Source organism: Chiroxiphia lanceolata, chromosome 10 (genome assembly GCF_009829145.1).
Source record: "Chiroxiphia lanceolata isolate bChiLan1 chromosome 10, bChiLan1.pri, whole genome shotgun sequence".
NCBI lineage: Eukaryota > Metazoa > Chordata > Aves > Passeriformes > Pipridae > Chiroxiphia > Chiroxiphia lanceolata.
Window position 1 is genome coordinate 3,898,703 of NC_045646.1, and position 25,980 is coordinate 3,924,682.

General features: G+C 43.7%; 1 protein-coding gene across 1 annotated transcript in view; it reads left to right on the top strand.

Annotated features, from left to right (window-relative positions):
* LOC116791720 (multiple epidermal growth factor-like domains protein 6) overlaps positions 1-25,980 on the top strand; it is a 193,129-nt gene that overhangs the window by 154,872 nt on the left and 12,277 nt on the right. The window contains exons 22-31 of the mRNA XM_032697995.1: positions 1,272-1,403; positions 4,451-4,579; positions 10,336-10,464; positions 14,984-15,112; positions 16,739-16,867; positions 17,353-17,478; positions 18,495-18,623; positions 18,837-18,965; positions 20,052-20,183; positions 25,122-25,250. Coding sequence (XP_032553886.1) covers positions 1,272-1,403; positions 4,451-4,579; positions 10,336-10,464; positions 14,984-15,112; positions 16,739-16,867; positions 17,353-17,478; positions 18,495-18,623; positions 18,837-18,965; positions 20,052-20,183; positions 25,122-25,250 — 1,293 coding nt within the window. The remainder of the gene's footprint in view (positions 1-1,271; positions 1,404-4,450; positions 4,580-10,335; positions 10,465-14,983; positions 15,113-16,738; positions 16,868-17,352; positions 17,479-18,494; positions 18,624-18,836; positions 18,966-20,051; positions 20,184-25,121; positions 25,251-25,980) is intronic.

The following is a 25,980-nucleotide window of genomic DNA, read 5'->3' on the forward strand; positions in this document are numbered from 1 at the left end:
ATTAGTTTTGAGATTAATTCTCCATTTTTCATTTTGTTTGGGGGAGATTTATTCAACAAGTGAGTGGCATGTAGAGTCATGTGTCTAAAGGTCACTTTTTAACTTGGGAATATAAATGCTGTGAGAAATTCTGTTCTCTGGAAGAGCAGAGCATCCTTCTGTTGACTTTAGCATCACTCTCCATATTGGTGGCTGTGTAAGAGAGTAGATTTGCCCTTTTTGGATGGCACCACATAAATGTGAAGCCATCCTGCTTGATTCCATCCTTTTCCTGTGACACATCTATTCTGCTTGATTCCTTGTGATGTCTCTTGCAAAAAGCCAACGGAATACAAACCCCTCTCTAAATGTGGTCTTAAACACATAAAATCATTTAAATTGATTGCCAGTGTTGACAGCAGTAAGTTTTGGACCTGACTTCTCAGGCTCTGTGCTGAAGAAAACTCTGGGAAAATCTGAAGTTTCTATGGGTATTTTAAATATGGGTATTTTAAAAATCAAACCAGCTGGCAGCGTGTAGAGCCATTGAGATGGCTTTTCAAGACTCCCAAGGCTGTCTAAAGAACTGAGAGACCACGGCAGAGAAAAGCTTTCATTTCTATTCAGTATAAGATCTGAAAAAAGTTGTTTTGCAGAGATGTCTCGGCAAGGCACCTCTTCCAGCAGTTGCAGACTGGCCATGAAACAGATTCCCAGCTCCAAAACCTCCAAACCCAGGGTTTTGTTGCCCTAATTGACACTTTCATCTTTATACTCGCATGAAAGAGAGGAGATGCCGCAGTGCATTGTCATGATTGTGTCAGATGTGATTTTTACAATGAAAGTAATAAGTTACTTTAACAAACATTGTGAGATTTCTCTATATCCATGTTGCATTTCCCAGTATTTTGATGAAATCATAGAGGACGCTCCCAAATCTGTCTGGTGTTACCCATTAACTATTCTGGTTAGACAGATTTTTGTTTAGTGAGTCAACAGCTGATATTTTATTTCCATGAAATGACATGTTTGTGGCTGTGGATTGATTGGTATGGATTGACTACCAATGGTTAGTTTTACGTGTATGGGATAATATCTGCCTCCTTTCAGCTGAAATAGTTCAGCAAAAGCTGTCTTTATTTCCACTGCTTCGTGCCCACGCTGCAGCGGAGAGTTTACTCCAGGGCTGCTGTACCGTTTCGCGTGTCTTCTGTTCTCTCGTTTAGAAGCAAAATAATCCCCGAGGTGGGTTTGAAGGTGGTTCCCCCTGCAAATCCCACTTTCCCTTGCAGCCTGCAGCAGCGGCCGCTGGGGCCCGCGCTGTGAGAACTCGTGTGTCTGCAGCAACGGCGACGGCACCTGTGACCCCGTCAGCGGCTCCTGCCTCTGCGAGCCGGGATTCACCGGGACACGCTGCGAGCACAGTAAGTGCCCGCTCTGTCAACGCACGGAATCTGCAAACCTGAGCGGCAGAAACCGTGTTTTCCTGCTAATTCCCCTGCAGGAAGGACCCCCCCGGGCTGTACCGCCCCCGGTCTGCCCGGCGCGTCGCAGGCGCAGCGCTCTCGGGTTTCATCGGGGTTAGATCCTTTCCCTAATCTGAATTCCAGAAAAGCTATTTTCAGACCTGTTCTGGGCTCTGCAGTAATTTTTAATGTTAAGACCTCGTGTGAGGGATAGGACTGATGCATGTTTGGTTTGTGGCATAAGGGTTTCCATATTGGTTTTATTTATTCACTTTTAGGGCTGCACTATTCTTCCATAAATCACTTTTTAAGATCAGGCATATAGAAATGCTTCACATGTATAGAACATAAGAAAAATGAGGAAGTTTTAGAGTCCTGTGGTTATTAACAACAAAAATGCACGTTGGTTTTACCAGAGGCCCATAACCTTCACCTTCACCTCTGGCAGAGGTCAATATGAGAGGCCTTAAGTGTATAAAAACAAGCTTATAGGTAATTCCTGATACGTCTTCCCAGGTTTCTTCACTTTGTCATTCAGGAGCTTCTTGAGACAGAAACAATATCTCTATATTTAATACAACTTGATTTTTTTTTTCTTTTCCAATTAATGTGCCTATTTTCTTTTTCATTCCGTGCAAGCATTTGGAGTCCACTTCATCTTGTGGCAGTAAGTTGCATGGTTGAGCTGCTCTTATTATTATTGATTATATTGATGTTGTTAAATAAAATAAACATTTTATCTATTAGTTTAACAATCTTACAGTAGCACAGATGTAGCTACCAGAGTCTCAGTAGCATAGGCAGGATTAACTGCTGATGTCACATGGAAATGTCAAAACAATTAATCTGGAATTGTGACCTAAGACAAAAAGCCTGGAAAGTTGATCTTGCAGCCCTTATTGCTGTTGGCATAGAGGGAGTGGAAGGGCAATGTGTTGGGAAGACCAGCTCCCAGAGAAAGAGCTGCCAGCTCCACTTCTCTTTCGCTCTTGATCTCTCTCAAAATAGCAGCTTTGCAGACAGAAAGTAGCCAAATAGCTGGCTCTAATCTTGGCTGGCAAGCAAATCAGTGAAGCCATTGCCACTGATGAAACATCTGGCAGTCCCTAAAGTTCTGTCCATGGTTTCTTTTTTGTTTTATTAAGTCTACTTTTTACTCCACTTTGTGTGTGTGTGTGGGGGTGTATGTATATATATATATATATAAAATCATCATCATGACTAGGCTTCGCGAATATATAAAATGCATATATATATTTATAGATCTGTGTGTGTGTGTGCAAGATTCTGAAAGCCATAATTCTTCCCTAAACATTTTATGCTGCCTTGAAGGTTAGATCTTTATCCCTGGAGAAGCTCTTCTTGGAAGCTCTTCTGCTTCCAAGGCACCCCCAGCCTCTCCCTGCAGGTTGGGCTCCTTCCCTTGAGGAGCAGGCTCTCTGGAGGGGTGCCTGGATCTCAACATGCATCACAGCAGCCTGTGCCTGCTCAGGCAGGGGCAGATTCTCTGTGATGTGGACTGTGAAATCGTTTGTGAAGTGTACTGACCCCTTGCCATCACCTTGAAAGCCTCAGCTCCGGGCTAAGCACTGCGGGTTTAAAGGAAGCTCTGCTGAGAGCCCCACACCTGTGGCTGCTCTGCAGTGTGATTTCCCTGGCATAAATTCCCTGAACTCTGACTGAAATTTCAAGTGAAAATGCTGAGAAGGATCCAGCTTTTAAGGCACAAGTGCACTTCAGTGTATTTACTTGTTGAACTAGCACGGGAGGCAGGATGCACGGGGATCTGCAGCTTTGGGAGCAGGAGGGGATGCAAATGGGGGGACTGAATTTCACCTGTAAGTGCAAACAATGTGTTCAAACATATTCCAATTTAAACGACAGCCCATTTTTCGACTATTTTAAAGCAAAGAAATACTTAAGGTAGCTTGCTATTCTCCTGCCTCCCACCCCAACTCCTCTGTAAGAGACACAGGGGTTGGCTCCAATTAGGAGAAAGTCACTAAGCTGCAGGAGCACTCGAATTCACACCAACTCCCATCACTGCCCACCTATGGAACCAAATAGGCAACACCAAACTCATCCCTTTATTCCAGGCATAGAATTGTCTTTGAGGACTCTTGTTGCTTTCTGTTCTCTGTGATTCATTCCAGATTGCCTGAAAATCACTTTGTTGATGCAAACACTAAAATCATATGCTTCTAGAAGAGATCTGGCAATAATCTACCTAAGTCATTTAGAGGAATGGTCTTCAAAAATGAGTGGAGGCACTGTAATATCGTGTTTAGCCAAGTGTATCTCTGTGTTTCAGCCTGTCCAAAATATCTAATGTGAATTAGGCAACTGGCCCTGTTCTTAATTGATTTTCCTATAATCCTGGAAGAAATTATTTTCTCTCTCAAATGTTTTCTTTCTTCCAGTAGTGAGTACCATGCAAATCTTTTGTAACTCCTTACATTAACTTCTGTGGAAATGTAATTGTTAATCTGTCCCCCAGATGTAATGTTTTCATTTGAATTTTTCAAAGCAGAGCATGAAAGTAAAATGTGCAGCACTCAGTTTGGAGCTTTCTGAAGGAAATCACCACATTTCATATTTTCTCCAGCTTTCTGGGGAAAGAGGATTTGCAGGAAAACAGAGGAGCTTCTCCCCTCTCAGTTGATGAAGTCCCAGAGGAGATGTGCACATAAGCAACTCCAGACCAGTGGGCAAAGTGTCATCAGGCAGAACCCATGAAGTCTCATTCTTTACAACTAGAAGATGTCAGTTTTCTTCGCAGAATTTAGTCTTTCAACACCGTGGTGTTTTCCTAAAATAGATCTTAAAACCAGCCCAACTTACCTAGACCCCAAGGAGAACAATCTCCTCAGTTTTAAGCCCTTACCATTATGCCTTGATTCTTCTTTTGGAAACAGTAAGATTTCCCATGTATCTAAAAATTCCCTGTTGATCCCTGATCTGCTCCAGCACTAACCCATCATGTGGCTGTGATTCCTGTGCTGCAGGGTGCCCCGAGGGAAGCTTTGGCCCGGGCTGTGAGCACAGCTGTCAGTGCCAGAATGGAGCTGCCTGCGACCACGTCAGCGGAGCCTGCGCCTGCACAGCGGGCTGGACAGGAACCTTCTGTGAAAGAGGTACTGTTGCTCCCTCTGGTCCCTTTTGGGTTTATGCAGAGGGTTTTGTTTTATTGGGTTTTTTTGTTTGTTGTTTTTTTTTTTTTTAATTCAGAGAGCTGATTTTAAAATTTACAGTGTCAGATTTAAATAAAACATTGAACTTACTTGGAAACCGACACCGAAATGTGAGTTTCCATCCTAACTCAGCAAAGCATCTTGCTTGGGTGCCTGGTGTTGGGGACATATTTTCACATGGTTAAGATTAGATATATGCTTGAGGGTCTGGCTGTATCACATCTTTAAGGAGACTCTTCCTAAACAGAGTCCTACTGTTTGAGCTCTGAACAGGAAGATGCTTGTTCAGCCTTATACTTCTTTGTTTCTCGTGCCTCCCTGAAACAAGAGAAAAACATGGATATGTGCATCATCCCAATGGAACTCTTTAATAACAGATATACTTTTAAACTTTGCAAATCCAACAGATCACCTTCTGTCACCTAATCCTTTGGTAAAGTGTTGGACTGGATTCCTTAAATACATTGTTAAGTCAGTCCTTGGCATCACCAAAGGAGGTTGCTGTTGAGCTGCATCATTGTGCAGATCATAAAAAAATGCAACAGAAACAGCATATAGTCAGTCAGGCACTCTGAAACTTATTTAAGTGTAAAGGATTGAAGATTGCACAAATTATGATCCTTAAACCACAATTGTTTTGCTTAGAAAGCAGCTTTATCAGCCAGTTTACAAGGGCAGCGTTAGAGCCACAGCAGAGGGAAGTGGCAGCACTTGCAGGCAGCTGCTGCCCTCTCATGGGAAGGGAGATGCTCCACAGCCTGACCAGGAATATAGCAAAGCACCCACTGGCTTGTGTTCACACATTGCTTGTTGTTTCCTTTTCATTCTTGCCAGGGATTATTATACAAAATAAATATCTTTTCCAGGGCCCTGCTGCAAACAGCACTTCGTAATTTATGGTATCTCCATTATGTCCCCTTTTTATTATGATTCAGTTGAACTCTGTTTTCCTAAATCTGGGGGGTTTTAATTATTATTTTTTTATTGGAAAAACAAAGCATTTATCTGTGTTGTTGTGTAAATCTGCTCATTCCAGCAGGAATCATAATGGGGACAAAGAAACTAAATATCCTTTGCCAAAGTAGGTGTGAGGAATATGACGTCTATAGGGGAAAAAAAAATACAGCTCTCACCTTCCAAATCAGTCATGTTGGACATTTTTATCTTTTTTAATTCCTGAAAGAAGATTGTGGAGGGGAGAGTGGAATTTAGTACTTACCATTCGTAAAACACTGTTTTCTACATGTTTTCTCTCAAGCAGGCAGGGTGCTTGATCTGGGCTGACCTGAGTTACCTTTTAACATAAAACATTTCAACCAGAACAGTTTGGCTGCTTCCAAAAGACGACAAGGGAGGAAAACGTGTGGGTGGCTTGCCCTTGGTGGAACCTTCTTGGCACCTTTTCTGTGAGGAGCCGCAGCGCTTCTGTTTCTGGTGACTGGGAGACTGGCAGGGTTTCCTTCTGGCAGGGATGTGCTTTTTGCCGTCCTCTTGGCAATCCACCCACACTGGCCAGGCTCTGTGCCTCCCAGGCACAAATTTAGGGATTGACACCCAGCACTGCGGTGTTGCCTCCGACTTTTCACATCCTGCTGGTGCCTCATCCCATGGCTGGGAAGGACTTTTCCGTCGTCACAGAGATGTTGAGACTGAGACTTTTGCAGCCTTTGAAGTTCAAAGCCCTAGGAGAGGGCAGTCCCTTACAAAATCTAATATTGACTAATATTAATAATTAATATCACCCCTGCACAGTGAGGGTGTTTGAACCTGCAGTCATTGCTTCTGGTATTTTGCATTGTGGCAGCGTGGGATCAAGATTCAGGGTGAAACTGCAGAAGTCCCGAAATTTGCCTTTGGGTTTTCTGGAATTGGTTTTCATTTCTTCAGGTGGGAGCAAAGTCTCCTGTTCCTTTTCATTAATTTATGACCTTCAGTATGAAGTAGGGCTTCATAGGTTAGCCTGCCAGTCCCTGTTGGAAAACACCACTTCAGTGGCCATTTCCAAGTTCTTTATTTGCCACAAATTTCCATAATCTCTTCTTCTTCTTTATTAGAATAATTAATGTAATTTTAGTCCTTCCTAAGTCTCAACCTACATATATCACCTGTCAGTAATACAGATAGCAGCCAAACACCCACCATCATCATCATCATTTGCCAGCACAAGACAGTTTCCAAGCTCACTCATAGCAGGAGATACCTTTGCTCCAGGCTGCTATTTCATGAGACCTTGCTGTGAATTATTTGGGAGGTGACTGAACTTCTGTGCCCTTGGCCACAGAAAGCTGCCAAAAGACCTCACACTCTTCAAAGTACTTTTATCTGTCCCCCATCATCTCAGTTCAGCTCTGCCCTGAGTCACCTTTGATCAGCTGCCCTTCATCTGGTGTCGTTCCTACTGCTGCCCCTGCAGTAGTGCTGTGGTCATATATAATAATGATGGGTAAGAATAAAGCTATTGAGACACTTCCTGAAAGAAAATTAGACATTTCTGAAAGTGGGACGTGCCTCCTCCGTCTTTCACCCCTACTCAATCCTCTGTGAAAATGAACCTCGTGAATCTTTTCAAATCTATTTCAAAGGAGTTGCAAAATGAGCAGAACTGTTTCAGCTGCAAAATAGGTAATGTTTGCAAATAAGGCTGAAAACAAAATAATCTACAAAGAAATGTTTTCAGTCTGTAGGAACGATCTAGGAAAGGCTTCCTTTGAATTTTCTTGAGAGCAGCAAGTGATACAAAAAGAACACCGATGAAATAATATATGTTTCTTCACAAGGTCTTGCATTACCAAAGGAAAGTGAATCATTTTTGGTAGATGCTACTAGCAATGCCACTAGATACCTTCCTTATCTGGGTGGAGAATGTTACTTGCTTGGGGACAAGATACCAGAGGCACACGTGGAGTTCTGGCTGGTCCTGAACTCAAGTAGCAATTAATGCCTCTACGTTCCTGGACTGTGTAAAGGCAAGGATCATGGCAAAGATGGCTTTGTAAAGTCCTTTCTCTCTCCTGTTCAATCACAGATAACCTAAGTAGCATCTTTTCCAGAAAAGATGCTTCTGCTGAGAGGCTTTGGTTTTAATGCACTTACAGCTAAACAGGCAAGGGGGAAAAAAAAATCAAAAAATCCCAACTCCAAAACCAATCTTTATTGTGATAATTAGATAAATATATCAATTCTTGCTTCAACTAAATGTAAACATCTGACATGGAGGAAGCCTGAGCCTGGGCTCCTGATGTCAGGCAGCTCAGCAAACCCAGAGGAATCCAGGTGTGCCTGCCTTCACCAGCCACGCTCCCAGCTCTGTCAGAAATGTGCCGAGCGAGCAGAGTCACCCTGCCCTGAACCGGGGCTGCTCCTGTTTGGGGAGGCAATTGTTATAATTGTTTTAATTCTATGAAGTGCTGAGCATCTGCTGCTCTTGCTTTGAAGGTTGGGGTTGCCTTCACTGCACTGTAATTTTGTTTAATTCCGTTCCCTGCTGCTCCCTGGTATGTGCTGTGTGACCCAAGGCTGTGTCCAGTTATGGAATCAGGCCAACACAAGAATTATGCAGTTCGCTGGTTCATCTGACCAAATATCCCCAAATGCCAGACAATTAGTTCACTAACTGGAGGCAGCAGGAGTCTTGGGCCATTCCTGCAGAATGTGTATTAATTGATGCATTAGTAACAGCAACATATTGCCCTTGTGGGGCACAGCACTTGGCTTTTGCATCTCAGCTACTGATCAGCACTGCCACAGGATGGACAGACTGGACTTCTCCCTTGAGATTTCAGCTGTTAATCATTGTCATAAGATAGCCCAGCAAGATTGCTGTTTTAATAAGATAAAAAGGGAAAATAAATACTGTGCATGTCAAGGAACAGCTGACAAGGCTGTGTAGTCCCTCTGTTAAATAAAGAACTTTGTCGGGCTTTGAAGTCGCTGAGGGTTCAGCAGGAGAAGCCTGTCCTTGTCTGCTGAAGCAGAATAAATAGGGACAGAAAGATTAAACCACACACGGGTGGCTCATCCTTACAACTTGCTAACAGCTCTCTCCCAGTGCAGTTTGAGCAGAGGCTGATGGATGCATTATGGTGTTACACTGGTATGAAGCTCTTTCCTGTTTTCCTGAGGCAGCACAAACTTGGAAAGGGTGGGAAACCCGAAATCTTTCTGGACAGGACAAAGGGAAGAGCAGCCTTTTGATTTTGAGTAGATGAAACAGTGGTTTGTAGTCGCAAGCTGAGCAGAAGCTCTGAGAAGAGAGGAGCCAAAGCAGATGCTCCGTGTGTTACACTGCTGCTGTCACTGGATGAAGGTCAGGTTTGCCTCTGGCTATGGATGTGGAATTCCCCCAACTCGTAGCCAAAGCAGACAGCTCACTGCTGGAGAATGGAATCTGCATCCATGGAAGAGGCAGGATGAGCAGACTGAGACAAAAAACCTGGGCATGGAGAGGACACAGGGCAAGGAAAATGACTAAAGAGTCCAACAGTGAAAGATTCACATGGATAACTCCCTGGAAGTGTTCAAGGCCAGGTTGGACGGGGCTTTGAGCAACCTGGTCTAGTGGAATGTGTCCCTGCCCATGGCAGGGGGGTTGGAATGAGATGATCTTTAAGGTCCTTTCCAACTTCAATCATTCTATGATGATACCAGTGTTATTCTGATCTGGTTGAGAGCTGTGAAATTAGTGTGGAGGGTTGTTGGGTAGTGTATGTGATAATAATTGTCATAAGACTCTATTGGAAGACAGTTGTTTCGTGATAGAAGTGTGAGGATTTGGTTTTAAATATAAGTTTATATTGACAAGGAGGACAAAGAGATAAGTTTTATTGAATAACTTATGCTTATCTCATAGCAGCATAATTCCTGAGACTGATTCAGGGATTCTGGGGAAAGAGTGACACATACTACAGTTTTATTATCACTTAGTGAGACATAATTATATACAGGTACTTAAAGAAGCTAGACACACACATATATATGCAGAGATGTTAAATAAAGCTATTTTATTTTTTTTAAACTCTACATAGCCTTAGCACTCTTGTAGTGAAACATTTAGCTATGATGTGGCCCACTGACAAGTACCAATGCTTATTTTCACTGCTTTCAGCACTGGTAAAGATATAAATTGAACCCATGGTGCTGCTCTTCCTTACATCTCCCAGATGTAGGTATGGAGCTCCTTCGGCTCCCTGGAGGTTGTTTTGCTACATTTAATTCGTCTTGGTTTTCTCTGTTCATTCACTTTACCAGTTTTTCATTTCAGCACTGAACTGCACCACTGTGGCTTATGTTCACTGTAAAAAATCTTTAGAAAAGTGTCAGGACAGTAAATGGGAGCAGAAGTTTTGCATTTCCAAAGGGAGGGAGATCAACAGGGATGGCCCTGGAGTCTCACATTATGTTGAATTATTTCTTTTTTCCTCTTGTTTGTTACAGAAGCACAAGTACCAGCTTGTGTAAACCCAGCTTCATTCTCTGACTTGCTTTATGGCTTTTCAATACTCTAAGCCATGTTTTACTGTGCAGAAATCCATTGCTTATGTAAAAGGGTCACATGTTTCCAAGATGCTTTTAGCAGAATTGTGCGGGCTTAGCCCCTTGAAGCAACTTTGGTTGTTAAGCATCTGTGAAAAGATGAGCTGGAGTTTATACAGAAGAACCAAACAGGAACTGTGCTAAAAATGAATGTTTTGCATTTGCAGCTTGTCCAGAAGGATTCTTTGGGCTTGACTGCCACCAGGTGTGCAAGTGCAAGAATGCTGCTGGCTGTGACCACGTCCTGGGCACGTGCCGCTGCCTCCCGGGCTGGCTGGGAGAGACCTGCGAGCAGCGTGAGTACATCCCTGCTCCCAAACTCCCCCAGCACGGGCATGGGTTTGCCCTGGGAATGCAGGATGACCTGCCAGGGTACAGTTTTAGATAGGTCACATTCCTTTCCAAAGATGCCAAAAAAGGGAACAATTTTTGGTAGCTGCGGAAATCGTCAACATCATTTTTTTTTGGCTGCTGTTGGCACTCGTCAAACATGATAAGCATCAGGTTTTAAATAGCAGAGCTGTCTCCTGTCATATGAAAACTTCCTGCTTTTTATTTTTGTATGACATTAAGAGATGAAATGTTGTGTATCTGTTTCTGGTGTGTCTCATCTAATTATCAATTATAAAGTGACAGATTACAAATGCACAAAGTGGAAAAATCAGAGCTGGGGCTGTTTTGTTATTTGAGTGTGACAAAACAGGTTTTTAACTAATTATTAGAAAAGTTATTTGTTTCAAGACAAATGTCAACTTCTTAGATGTTCACAAACATGGATTATGCCACATTCTTTAAGCTAAAAAGATGTTTGTGTGTATGTATAACATTGTCTCTTCTGAGAAACTTTTCACTACATTTCATGGGAAATTATGTTTTTTTCTTTAGCTACATGACATTACATACGGAAACACTGAGCCTATTTGCAAAGTTTAGCAAATATGTGGGTTTTTTTTAAGATTTTCAGGTCTTAGCCTCTCAGCTTCCTTGTTTCACGTTAGGATGATGTCATGGTCTAAACTTCCTTTTGAAAATACAACTGCTGTCTGCAGGACTGTGGTGTAGAGCTGGGCTCCAGAGCAGTTCCACAAGGAGCCAACTCTGTTTGTGAACACTTCTGTGAACACTTCTTTAAACCATGAGTAGTAGTTTTCTGCAATAGAGAATTGGTTTAATTTACAAAAAAAGAGAGAAATGTTGCTTGTATTGAAGCAATTTTGTTCTCCAACCATATGCCATCTTATCATCAGCCCTGTTTGAGGGCAGCACTTGCTCTTCATAATATTTTTCCCTTATTTGCCCCCACCATGCAACACAACCCATCTTCTCCCGCAGAATCCCCTGCTCTTGTGATTTACAGGTGGGTCAGTGCTGCTGAATCTTCCCAGATTTTAGACATTTCTGCCAGCATCTCACCATTGCAGTCCTTTTTGCCTCCCTGTGCCCCCTATAGGAACACTTGGCCCTCCATCACCCACCACCTGATGATGCTGGTGGTAACACACTCTGTGGCTGTAGATTAATGGATTGACCACAATATAAGTGCAGAACCAGAGTCATTTAGCCATCCCACAGAGCAGAAAAGGTGGTGCTGAACAGGTGTGATGTTTACTCCTTGGTCACAGCCTGGTTTTAGTGCTGAGCCACGGGGTTGCAATGTGTCTTGCCCCTTCCCTGCTCCTTACCCTGCATTAGGGACGGGAAGCTTTGTTATGTGTTTCATTAAAGTCAATTAAGAAATGCAGCTCTTTGTCCATGGCCTCCTGTGCCCCCTCCCCTACTCACATTAGGAAAAAAACCTGTTTATTGTCTTGTGCCTGAGCCATGAGAGCTTTGTGCTGGTTGATTTATTCCTCAGGCTGGTGAAGATGTCAAAGCCTCCGAGGTCCCTGTAAGTAAAAGAGCGAGGTCAGTGAACGGTGCAGAGTGTAACCTCCTTTTCTCTTGGCTAAGTGAGGAATCTTCATTTCGATTTTACGACTGCACCTCGTCCACGCTGCCCCAGAGCTGCTCAGAGCAAGGCAGTCAGGGGTGGGGGAGAGCTCACCACTCCCTATCCACACCGGGTGTTTAATATTCACCTTGCTGGTTCCTGGGACCAGCTCGAGCAGCTGGAAGGACAGCACTCGTGTGGAAGTAATCAGATTGCAGGCAATGTGCTGGAGGATATTGAGGAATAATTTTGACATCATGGGATTTGAATTGATCTTAAGCCAGCCATGCAGTGCATTTTATGCTCTGCTATCTAATTATGGGCAATAGAGACAGTGATGCCTTTTGTTGAAGCTGCCTAATGCTTTCCATTACCAGACTGTGGTTTTCAGTTTGTTTGAAAATGAATTATGTTAAACTGGGATGAAATCTGCCAAGCAAGCTCTGCCTCAGCTTCAGTCTGTGTTTGGAGATTTTATTTTTGATTTTTTTTTTTTTTTTTGAGTGTGCACCTAAGATATTTTAGGGTTCCAAGAAAGAGATTTAGGAAAAGTATGTTGCCCATTCTTTTTTGGGGGGTTTTAATAAACTGCTTCATTGAGTGTCATGGTGCCTCGGTGATACAGAAGTAAGGATCTGACATTTGGCATTTCTTTAGGACAGAGGTGTAACCTTCCTTTCTGTATAGTCCATCCCTGGAAGTGTTCAAGGCCAGATTGAATGGGGCCCTGAGCAACCTGATTTAGTGAGTAACATCACTGTTCATGGCAGGGGAGTTGGAACTAGATGATCTTTATGACTACTTCCACCCCAAACCATTCTGTGATTCTATACAAACTCATTCATAGTTTGCAGTCTTTAAAAAATCAACCCAAACCTCCAGGAATCTCATGTTGAATATGGTCTGTAGAAGCTAAACACAATTAAACATCTGAATTTTACCCTAATTCTATCAGTACTAAAAATGCCTCTTTTTGAAGCTGTTTGGGCTCAGCAGGAACTTCACAAAAGAGGTTCCTTGTAGTAAAAAGAGAAACTTCACTGGAACACTCTTTTATCTTCTCAATAAGTGTAACAAGAGCTTTGCACACATACTCCAAAAACCTCACACAAACCACTGGTAACTAGTCAGGGGACCTGGTGATGAGCTGGTTTTTCCTTTGGCTTGGTTATGCTATAGTTCTGGTCTGTATTGTGGAAATATTTAGTTCTGCTCCCAAAATCGAGCCAGAGCTTTGTAGGATGGGCTGAACTTTTCACTTGGCAACCAAGCTTCATTTGCAGAGCAAACTTTTAGCTGTGATGGGACTGAGCTCCTTCTCTTTCTTGTGGTTTCAACGTGAATGAGGTCCAAGTGATGACAAAAATGAACACTGCTGAAAAGAAGTCTTGGGAGAAATGGTGTCTGAGAAACAGGCTGGGAAGCTGGAAGTCTTCAGATGGGAAGAAAAGGGCTGAGAATATATCAGATACTGTCAACCAAGTTCACCTCTGAGACCAAGATGGTTTCACACCTCCCTTCTGTCCCCAGGGACATGTCCTCCTGCAACACTGCATCTCATTCACTGACACCCTCAAAGGTATTTAGGTTTGGGTGGAAAGTCACTGTTTGGGTCTGAGCCTGGGAGATGTCACATCCAGCAAGCGCAGGATACTCTTCTGGATTAGGGATCTGGTTTTTTTTTTGCTTCTCCAGTGCATGCCAGAAGTGCTGCAGGGATGAGAGACTCTGGCAGCTTTGTCCAAGTGCAGGAGAGCCCCTGCAAGACAGAACAAAAACCGTCCAAGGAGGTGATCCAGCTGCATCAACTCGCTTTGTATATTTTCGGGGAGATACCTGAAGAAAACAGGGTAACAGTACTGTCTGTTTTCCACCATTTAAAACTATCCAAATCTCCAATGCAGCAGGGACTGCAGGAATTTTATCACTGCCATTTTTCACAGGCAGCAGCACTGAACGCAGAGCTGTGGTGAGCGTATGCTTGCGAGATGGCCGCGTTACGTTTTCACCTGGGAGCCAGCTGCTTAACCAAACTCATTGAAAATATCACCCCTCTCTGACCAAAGAATGAGAGTCAGGGTGAGCGAAGGCATCCAGCTGTGAAAAATGAACACTGAAAACAATGAAGTTGTCAGTTCTCTTACCAGGATGCAAATAAATACCCGGGCTGTCGGGCTGGTGGTTCTGCTGGACCATTAGTTTAGCACAAAGACATTCCGCAGGGCCAGGGCTGACAGCTGATCCATCACCCCAGCGGTCCAGCCCTTCCATAAAAACCTCTTCAGAATGTGCTATGATACATATTTTTAAGCCACATTATTGTGCTAGGCTCTCATAAGATACATTACCTCTAAACTGCAAGTGTTGCAGAGCAATTTCATTTTATGTGATCCTAATTTGCAGAATTGTTTTAAAATACCCTTTGCAGTTGTATTGGCTGATGCTGTGGTGGACTTGGCAGTACTGAGTTAATGGTTGGACTTAATGATCTTAAAGGTCTTTTCAAACCCAAACAATTCTATTATTCTATCTAGTGTCAGGTTAATAAATGGTTTTATATATATGTATATATATATTTCTGGGAATGGTGGAGTCACCATCCCTTGAAGTGTTCAAAAAAATGAGTAGATGTGGCATTCTGCGATTTGGTTTAATGAGCATGGTGGTATTAGGCCAAAGGCTGGACTTGATCTTGTAAGTCTTCTCCATCCTTAATGATTTTATGATTATATATGTTCTTAGGCACCCTTGTGATGTGAAAAGTGTGTCATCAGAAGACAATTCCAACCTGATTTCCCTGGCAGTGGGTTGTGTCTCAGGTTTGCTCTGCGCAGTGCCTCCTTTGATGCTTCCTGATGGGGTTTTATGGAATTCTCTCATTACAGCCTGCCAGGGGAATAGCTACGGGCCGGGCTGCAGCAACACTTGTCACTGTCACAACGGAGCGCTCTGTCATCACGTCACCGGGACGTGCCTTTGTAGCCCGGGCTGGAAAGGAGCCACCTGCCAAGAAGGTAAAGTTGGAAATTCAACCCCCTGAAGAAGGATTATAGGAGGGAAAAGAAATAAAACATCTGCTTGGGGGAAGTTCATTGGTATTTTAACTATCAGCTCATTGCCTTGTGTTGTCACCGGTTCTGTATCCGCAATGACGTGATCGGTCCATTAAATAAATCCACGGCACCATTGCAGGGTGTAGGAGCTCAGTGTGCACGGGGCAGAGGGGGCTGAAACAGCCATAAACTGGAAAGAGAGCTGATTTTGAGGTCTGATGAAGGGAGAAAAGGTCCATAAAACTCCAAATTATGACACTGAAGTGAAGCTCTGTTTCTTTTCTGTGGCCTGATTTACCATCCCATGTGCCCGACTGATCCTCGTCGTTACCGTGCGCTGTTCCAGACGTGGGCTAAATCCAGGACATGTGAAAGGCATTGAGGCTGGGCAATTAGACCCATACGTGTGACTCAAACACAAGCCCAACTCCATGGAGCCTTAAGAAAAGAGGCTGGCAAAGAAAGGCTGCGCTGCAGCTTGTGTGACCTGATCCTCTGCACTTCACCTGCTGGAAAGTCTGTCCATCCCCACTGCAGAAGGCTCCTTGTTCTGTGCCTTCCCTGTACTGTCAGCAGTGCTATGGAGCTGGGAATGCTGCTGTGGATGCTCCTGGATGAGCTGGGCTTTGGTGTCAGCACCTTTACTCAGTGGCCTTCAGCATACCAAGAGGACTGTTAGGGAAAGGGGATGAAAGCTGGCAGGGGTAGAATAATATATAAATTAAGTGTATCCCCCTTTAAAACCTGATCTGAAGAGCTCTTTCCACAAAGGATCAAAAAATTGTGAAGGTACCAAACCGTTCTTGATGACATGTATGACATGACCTAAATTTTTCTGGTTTGTCTGGGAGCCTCAAATACAAAACCAAAGCAAAAGTTAAAAAAAGCTGTTTTCAAATATAGAAGACATTTTCAAATTACCCTTTTCCTTTAAAGATATGTTTGGAGATTTCTTTTCTCTTTGGAAGTAAGGAGGTAGAAAAATTGTGTGAGGCTGGGGGAGCCATCCTCCTGTGACTGTGCTTTTGCAGAGTGAGAACTCACTCCTGTTGCCATCCTAAAGAGGTGTCACTCTGGCACGTGACAGAGGTTTAGGGGTTTTTGTGTTAAAAAATTAGAGTCTGTCCATCTGGTTGTGATGAGAATTAATACAAACTTGCTAAATTAAAACCAGGTAAACTGTGACATTTCATCAGCCAGCTGTGGGCAGCAGGATTAATTAGAGAAGGAGCCATGATTTTAAGAGAAATGTACAAAGAAATTCTGAAAAGAGGGGAATCAATAACTCCCCTCCTTGGTGTTGAGAAAGCTGGTGGGAACCAAAGGGTGTTTTTTTGTTGGTACAAACAGGAAATCTCAAGGTCATTTGGTAGGTCACAGCTAATTCACTTCATCCACTATTTTGTTCCCAAACTAGTTTTATGCTGAGTAATTCCTTATCAATCATGTCCCCATTTCTACTTGGTTGTACCTCCCACAGCATCTTCCAGGGCGAGAAGGGGTGTGAGCTGGGAAGGGATGGTGTTTAACCTGCATCTTTCTCCTGCACTCCCTAATGGAAGGTTTTGTGCTGCCTCCCCTTCCCAGGCTGCCCTCCCGGATGGTACGGTGCAAACTGCCTCCAGCGCTGTGTCTGCCACGGCCAGGCCACGTGTGACAGTGTGACAGGAGAGTGCCAGTGTCCCCAGGGCTGGACAGGGACAGCATGTGAGCTGGGTGAGTCTCATCACATCCTCCATCCCTCCAGCACCTCTGTTGCTCTGCTAGGAAATTCAGTTGTGGTGGGGTCTGGTTTGAGACAACACAGGAAAAAAGAGAAGGCAGAGGGATGGAGAGCACTAGGTGTGGAGAGGCTGAAAAAATTGGGGTTGTTTAGTCAGAGATGAGGGAGATATTGGCACTTGAATGTACGATGGTGCTGGAAACTTGTTCAATAGACAAGAAAAATAAGCTATTCCCTGGCCCCTGGGGATGGCGAAAATAGGTAATGACCTTCATTTGAGAAGAAAAAAGTAGTAAATCCTCCAAGAGAAAAAATTATTTATTTCTAAGGAATTTTTTCAAGGGAGGCTTCAAAATCTCTCTCAATGAAGGTTTTTAAGACCAGTTTAGGTGGCTCACTGTCTTGCAGAGGCATAAGTATGTTCCTCCTGGAGCTCCTCCAGCCTGGCCCTCTGTCAGTCTCCCCCATCTCATTTCAGATTGTGGGGATGGGCAGCATGGAGAGGGCTGTGGGCAGAACTGCAACTGCCACCATGGGGTGTGTGACCAGCCCTCGGGGAAATGCGTCTGTCGTGCCGGCTGGACCGGGGACCACTGTGATGTTGGTAAGGGCAGCTTCTTCTGCAGATGCTTGATTTTAACAACTAGCCATTTCTGCCTCCACAGTATGAAACCCTTTTCTATTTTATGTCTTAGTTTTCCAATATTCTGTAGACCAGTCAGAATGCATGCCTGCTCACCCCATGTCTCAGCCCCACAGGGGCTGTGATAACCATGCCCTCTCTGCCCAACCATGCCCTTGTCCAAATCATTTTATCTCCTCCCACCTCTGTTCTCTGCCTGCTAAGAAAATGAAGGTGTTTCTCTGCCTTAGGGGTACAAGGAAGAACATACAAAAGGGAGGGAGTTTTAAGGACAATTTGCCAGATCAACCACCTGCTGCTGAGTCTCTGTGGGTCACTGAGGGGAGCTCAGCAAAATAAACTGTGATGGTTCAGATTTACAGATCCTGCATTTGACAAAGATCCAGATCCAGATTTGACAAAGCTGTTTGGCATGTTTAGAACCATCTGAATCCCTGAAACAGGGATGAAATCTCACGTGCAGTAGATACCAGGTGACTTGAAATGTGCTTTCAGCTTGGCCACTGAGGTGTTGTGATTCTTGCAAGACACGAGCAGTTTTCTGATATCTCCTCAGGTGCTGAGTGCAGTCAAAGCCTCAACCAACAGCATGGCCTGTAAAGCCTTTGCAGTTCCCCCCCTTTCCTCTCTTCAGGCCTCACCTTCTCTTTGACTCTTTGCACTGAGAGGTGGAAGAAGTTTGTGGACAGAGCATGTTTTCTCTGTTCAAACAGCTGTTTCTTTGTGCACAGTTGTGTCAAATCAAATGACATCACCATCTCTGTATCTGGATTAACACTCCAGACTACGACTAAGTAGTCTTTTTAAGCTTTCCTGTGCGGACTTATTAACAGCCAGCACTAAATGCTTTTGATAGTTTTAGGATCTTCTCTTTCACTGATTTTTCTGGCCATGCACTCTGTCAAATATACATCCCACAGTCAAGGAGGATATTGGCTGGTTACCAGTGGTGGATGCTGTCCATGCAGCAGGTAGAGCCTGCCCCCCAGGATATTTTGGGAAGCGGTGCGAGGAGCGGTGTGACTGCGTGCACGGCTTGTCCTGCCACCACCAAACTGGAGCGTGTCACTGCCAGAAGGGATGGCGAGGGAGGCACTGTGACAAACGTGAGTGAAGGCAGGCAGTTCAGGTTGGTGCACACATTCCTCCCAAATCCAGGGCTGCTGGCGGGGCGTTTTCATTCCCACCTTGTGCCACGGGGTCGGTCTGGAGGCGCTCACGGGGGTGGGAGCAGTGGATCCACTGGATCGGGGTGGCTTTGCCCCGTCCTGCCCGGGCCCTGCCCCACGCCCTGACGAGGGTTGGTGTCACCCCTGCAGCGTGTTTGCCAGGCCGGTTTGGCACAGGCTGTGCCCAGCGGTGCCGCTGTCCCCCCGGCAGCCCCTGCCACCACCTGACGGGCGCCTGCGGTTGTCCCCCGGGATTCACCGGCCACGGCTGCGAGAGAAGTAAGTTGGTTGTTATAAAAATGCAAATGCTTCCCATGTAAATTAATTAAGAAATTAATTTCTTTAGTACCAACCTGATGATATAGTGCCTGAAGAGGGAGGAGACAACAACCTGACAGCAGGGAGGATGGCCAAGGGCTGCTTGTCCCTCACCCGGCTCTGAGCTCTGTGCCAGGTGCAGTTTGGGCTGGTGGGGTTTGCCCTCTTTGGGTTTGCAGCTCTTGGAGCAGCTGGGGGCTGAACTGGATCCAAATAGGCTGAGGAGATGCCAGTGGAGCCCAGCTCCTGCCCGCAGCCATCGCTGTGCTGTCAGTAAAGCAGCAGCTCAGGTTTCTCTTGGCCTTGTCCCCATGAGAGACCATCTATTCCTGCTCTCAGAGCTCATGGCAAGGGCATTATCTGGTTTTTCTTCAGCATGGAATTTTTCCCCCAGAGCTGTCTTTGGAAGCAGGCTCCTGCTCTGACCCCAGCTGCAGCACCCTGACTTTGTTCCTCCTTACAAAGCTTTGCCTGAGCCCTGCTTCTGCAAAAGGAAAAACAGAAATAAATAAGAATTGAAAGAATTGACATCAGTGTCCTGTATCCCCCACTAAAGGACTCTAAATCCTGACCCATAGCTAGGGCAACTTAATGGAAGTCAGACCTAAGAATTACATGTGGAAGGCCCAAACCTGCAGGCAATGTGGCTGTCAACAGGCAGAATGAAACCTGTGGAGATGTTGATACCACAGCAGCTTTGCAAGTTTAAACTCTCCACAAAAGGTAGAATGTCTTTATCCACACGCCTGGTCCCTTGGGAATTATACTGTTATTTTAGTCAATTTTACCTGACATTTCCATATGATTTTTTTCTAGTGACAAGAAAATTGTATCTGGCCCTTGACAGTTGGGCACAAATTGACTGAACAAAACAAAATCAAGCAGTCAAGTAACCCCCAAGTAAATGTAATAAATCCAAAGTCCCGGAGGAGAGCGTTGTTCCATAGGCAGGGATTTTATTTAATAAATTTGAGCTCGCTCTTTGTTTGAGCGCTATATTTACCAAGACAAATTTAATTTATTGGTTTACATTTCTTCTTCCCAAAGCTTGTCCACCGGGCACATATGGGAGGAACTGTAACGGAGTGTGCCAGTGCTCTACCGAGAACCAGGAATGTCACCCTGTGACTGGAGAATGCTTCTGCATCCCAGGGTACCACGGTGACCAGTGCCACCTCCGTGAGTACCTTTGGGGGATGCTGCCTTTTGGAAAGAGGACTGAGTCATGCAGGAGAATGTGCTGGTGCTTTTGAGTTCATCTGTGTCAGTACCCTCAGTGTTGACTGAGAGAAATAGAGGTTTTTATATAGATATCTATATATAAAAATTTTAGTGTAAGAAGTTATAGTATAAGAAGTAAGCATATTAATTTACAGTAATAAAAATACCTGTATTATTGCAAGGGATTAGTTTAAAAATCTGTATTTTAAAATTTTTAATTTGAAAATGTAATTAACATTTAAATTAATGTTTAAAACCCCCAGATTTATTAGGTAAATTCTTTCCAGTTTCATACCACGCTAAAGAATATAAATATATCCTCTGCATTTACACCTCCCATCTTCAGCTATACCTGGATATTGAGTACCTCTTTCATTTCCAAATACCAAGTCCAAAATACTTCCCGAAATCTCTGCGTGCTCAAGTAAGGACAAATGGTTATGAGAAAACAACAAGCTGCAATTGGCAATAAATCTAAGTGATTCATAAAGTCCCTTCAGTTGCAGGGCCTTCTGAGGAACAATCAAATTAAACCAACTGTTACTCTGGATTGAAAAATGGTGACTAGTGTAGAGGACAAAATGCCAACTGGCCCAATGCTCCATCATAAAAAATATTCCCAGATCCACACGCCTCATGCCGGTATTTTAGGACATCTGTAAAGTTGTTTCTGCTGGAATGTGGCAGCTGATAAGAAACACATACCAAAATAGCCAATAAAGGAGACAGTTAATTACCTTTTTATTTACAACTTTAATTTTGGTTTTACTCCATGGCTTGTAATAGTCTCATTTTGAAGGGAAAAAAAATAAAGGGGAAAAAAAAGCTGTTGTCTTTTGAGCTCAGCCTTTCTGTCTTTGGCGAACGCTGATTTTCCTTTCTTAGGAATTCATTGTGGCCCTGGTTTAATTGCTTTTTTGGGTGACAGTTTGTATACAAAAGCCAGCTGTAACATGTGCAGCTCTAGTAAGGGTTAAACCTGTTCTTTATTCCTTGAGTAGAAGCAGGAAAGAGACTCATTTTAGACATTGGCTTTTGCGGTACCATCATGTCATCACAAGCTATTCTTTAAAATATAAATTATAAATAAAATAGAAAAGATTGATTCAATCTTCCTTTGTACATCAGTTTTTGCTGTAAGTGAGATCGAAGTCTGGCCTTCAACATTGAGACTGGAGCCATCTGGATCCATTATACATTAGATTATAATAAATGTTAGAGCAGTAGTGGAGATCAACTATTTAACGGTATCATTTTAAAAGACTTAATCATGGTCTGCCTATTACTTTTATGTAGCAATCCCTCAGGACTCATTACCTGTTTGTGTAGCACTAAATCTAAATTATAAATTATGGTAAATGTCTTCAAACTTGCTTTAGTCCTTAAGATTTTATTTCAGAATTTTAAAATTGAAAACATTAACAATGACACTGAAGTTCTGATATGAAATATATAAAAAGATTAATTACAAAATGAAATCTGTGTTTTACTGCATTCAGAGGGAATTTAGCCATGGATTTCTATGTAGCTGGGATTAAAACTATAGAGCATGAGACAAGAGACTTCATGGTGTTGTGCTCTCTGAGATTCCAAAACTGCACAGTGTCTTGCACAGCAAATTCTCACTTAAATACAGGCTTGTTAAACGTTTACTGGAGAAATAATGGAATGGTGGAGGTTCATGAAGAGAGAACCTCCTATTCTCCCCTGTACAACTCTGAGCATTGCATAGACAGACACAAAAATAGAAGGAAAACATTTAATTGTGAGTTATTTTTAGATTGTGGTCAGTGAAGGGAGAGATTGTGGGCCTGATTCTAAAGTGACTGACTGAAAACCAAGGATAGCTAGCGTGACTTTGGTGGGAATACTCCATGTTCCCGCTGTCCTCACTACAGGGAGAACTGGGGCTGCTCCAGGATGAAGAAGCTTTCAATAGAATATTAAAACCAGCACAGGGAGCCGCTCCCAAACACGTGAAATGGGCTTCAGTCCAGTCAACATGTGGTTGGATGCTGCTGGAAACAGTTTCTGGCAACTATTGCTATATTTATAGTACTGTGAAAAAAGGTTGAAAAAAGTATCTATAAAAGGTGTAGTTGGCTGGGAAGTCAAATTTCCAGGAGCCAAGAGCAACGAGGCTTTCATGTTCTCAAATTTTGGAGTGAAGAGCTGAAACAGTCTCTTGGCAGGATCCAGAGGAAGCAGACAAATTAGCAATAAGGTTCCCATCACTTGTCCATAACTTGGTGAATGGGAAGACCTGCTTGGGTGAAATGAATAAAAAGCAGTAAGTGGTGACATTGGGCTGGGGACACCTAGAGCCAGAAAGACCTCACCAGCTTCACCTCTAGGCTGTAGGTAACAGGATGTGTCAGAAGGGATTATTTGACAATGCAGTTAATAACATTGGTCAGAAAAGTCTCAGAGTGTGCCACTGGTATGAAAAGATTTGGGAGCTCTTGGTCATGGCAAACCAACTCAAACCAGAAGGAAAAAAATTGGGAAATGAGGTGGAAATCTGGCTGCCACTCATTTGTTAGCAGAAGAACATAAGTCTTCTTATGTTCTTCTTGCACAGGAAACCGTTAAATTTGAAAATGTCTCTATGAGATAAAGACATAAAGACATATGGCAGTGAGAGGATAACCCTTTTCAGAAGAGCAGAGCCTACTGAAATGGTAGAACACAGGGTAAAATGTCCCTGGTGTCTGCACTGAAAGTCTTCTGCACAGTAGTAACAGATGAGGTGGCCTTGTTAATAAATATGTGCACATTGCAGTGACTGAACTTGACCTGCTTGTGCTGCTCCTTCTTGAACTGAAATACAGATGGTGCTGCAAGAGTAAATAACTTGGTAAGGGCATGTGAGGGAGTGTTGAATTACTGCATCCCTTTCAGTGATGGAGCATCTATCACTGACCTTGAGCTGAGGAACAGCTCTGGAATCTCTGCCAAGGAGAAGCAATGTGTTTGGGAGTGTGGGAAATAGAATTAAAGAAAAAGAGGAAAGCCAAATGATAGCAAAAAGAAAGGGAAGAGGGAAAGAGAAACTCACGTAGAGTCCAATTAAATCATAGAATCTGGGTGTGTCCTTAACTTCATGTTTCCGTGGGAATGAATTAGATGTTGCAGGGCTCACTCCTGGATGCCAGGGTTTGCACATGAATTTGTGTGGTAACGGACAAAAACACTGATGACAAAGTATTCACTGAGAAGAGTTCATGGTTGAGAAGGGCTGGGGAGAGTATCTGCATGTTATAAAAGTGTGTATCTGTTTAGTCCTGATGATCTGCTATCCTGGTTTGAGCAGAAGCCAACGTTCAGTTTTATTGTAAGAGGCACCCCTTCAAAGCTTCCCCATAAGCTCTCCCTTGCTATTGAATAGTTCAGAAAATCCAGAGATTTCTCCAGCCACTCAGGCCATGTTTTCATGCCTTCAGGAAAGAGAAATAACATGAAGTTATTTATGCACAGATTGCAAGGGATCTGTTGCTTGGAGACGTGTGCGAATATATATTCAACCAGATTTCCAAAGTAGCCACAGACTTTCCTTTTGCCAGGGAAGAGAAGGAAGGAGCGAGCAAAGAAATGACATTTAGACATAGCAGCACTAGTGGAACTGTTTGATGATGATCATGCTACTCTTAAAGTACCAGGTACTTTCTCTTCCAGTACACTGGAAAATTAGGAAAATAACCTGTATCACTGGAGTTCACTGGTGGCACACTGGAGGTTCAGTGGTGACAGACAGAGGCACGTGCCCAACAGCTCTGCCCAGCTCTTTCCCTCAGTTCCAACCTTCATTGCTCTAAAGAGCATCTTGAAGACATAAGCTAAGCATGGCAGATGCATTCAGATCTCCCTGATCTTTTGTTCATGTCTCCTTCCACGTTAGCTGCCCAGAAAGAAACCAGAAATAGTCACTACACCCTGGAAAACCTCTTCATGGACAGCTTGTTGCCATGTAACGCTGGCCCAACAATCCATCCAGGTCTAATGATCCCATTGGTTTTTATGAAATACAGCTGCTTTTGTTTTTTCCTCAGGGAATTTTCTGACTTTGCATTTAAACCATCTTTTTCCTGTGTCTATCTCCTGAGAAGGTCTCTTCTGAAATTCCGTGTTACTGTCATGTGCAGGTTTTCACAGTCTTCCATCCACAGGGTTGGAAGGGGCAATCCTCCACCATAGGTAGGGACACCTTCCACTAGAACAGGTTGCTCAGAGCCCCATCCAACCTGTCCTTGAACACTGCCAGGGATGGAGAATCCACAACTTCTCTGGGCAACCACTTACAATGCCAGCTCCTTTTTGCAGGGAATCACTAGATAATAGAGGAAACAAGTTTCCCCCAGCTTCCACATTTTTGAAAGACATGACCTGCCCCAGTATCCATAAAGTGGCTGCTAAAAGACACGGAGATGGCTCATGGCTTCTCGCCATCTCAGGCAAACCAGGCTGCTGCTGCCCAAAGGAAGAGGGAGCAGGGCCCCATCTTTCCTTCTCTGTAGGAGGGAAAGAGGGAACAGGTTTATTTGGAACATAAATCCCAAGAGGAAGACCTCTCTAGAACTGGGTTTGCTTGTCTCTCTACAGTCACATATGGGGAATGGAAGGAGCACAGAACCAGGAGCAGTCGGACCAGGCTCGGCAACAGCACTTGGTCCAGCTTTTCAGGGGTTTGATATTCCAAGTCAGTGCTGCCCCAAGGACCATGCTGCCCCAGGCAGCCATCTGCTCACCAAGGCCTGCTCCTGGCCCTCTAGAAGTGACCAGAGTTAGAAAATAAAAATCTAATTTCGGTTGTAAGCAAAAAAAGTGTTTATGGCGTGAAAAGCAGCAGGCCCAGTAGCAACGTAGCCTAATTGATGGAGTTTTTTTGTTTTCAAACAGGGTGTCCAAAAGGTACTTATGGTTCAAACTGCCAAAATCCCTGTAAATGCATGAACGGAGGCCACTGCGACCCCGCGTCGGGAACGTGTGATTGCGCGCCCGGTTTCATTGGAGCCGACTGCAGTAAAAGTAAGCCAACATTCGTGTTCTGCCTCTGTCAAAACACAGCACAGAGAATAATTTGCATAAGAGCTTGTCAGTAGAAAAACAGACAGATCCCAGCTACCTCTTCCTTGAATTGTAAATCAGGATTCCAGCTTTGTAAAAAAATCTCTTGCAAAATATTTTCCCTCTCTTCTGCGCGCGTAGGAGCAAGGACACTCATCCCAGGATTACAACCTGCTTGCCCAAATGTATTTCTAGAGCCAGCTCAGCATGAGTTGCTCAAGTTCCTTCTTCCTGTCCAAAATTTTGAGGTTGAGAAATTATCTCAATATTTTGCTTCACACTATGGTGCCATTAGTTTCAGTAAATGGGAAAAAGATCAAGTTTTGTCGTGGCAAAACTGGTAAAGGCTCCATGGCAACTTTAGTGTTACTTCTGTGTTTCAGAGCTAAATGATGTGGCTGAATTTCTGTCCTGTTTCCAAAGCTCTATTCTCTGTGAAGTTCTCTTCAGCTTATTCACAGAAAGGCAATGTTTGAACGTTTAGGAGCCTACAACTTTGTTCTCCGGTATAGGACAGCATCAATATTAAAGATGGAAAGATGTTTTTAGCTGGAAGGATAAGCAAGTGATATTTCAGTTGTACACTCACATTTTAGTAGGAAATCTTCTAAATACTCCATGTGAAACCACAGATTATATTTATAACCTCAGGTAGAGTCTCAGAGGATGAAGCAGTCCTGTCTTTGGATGG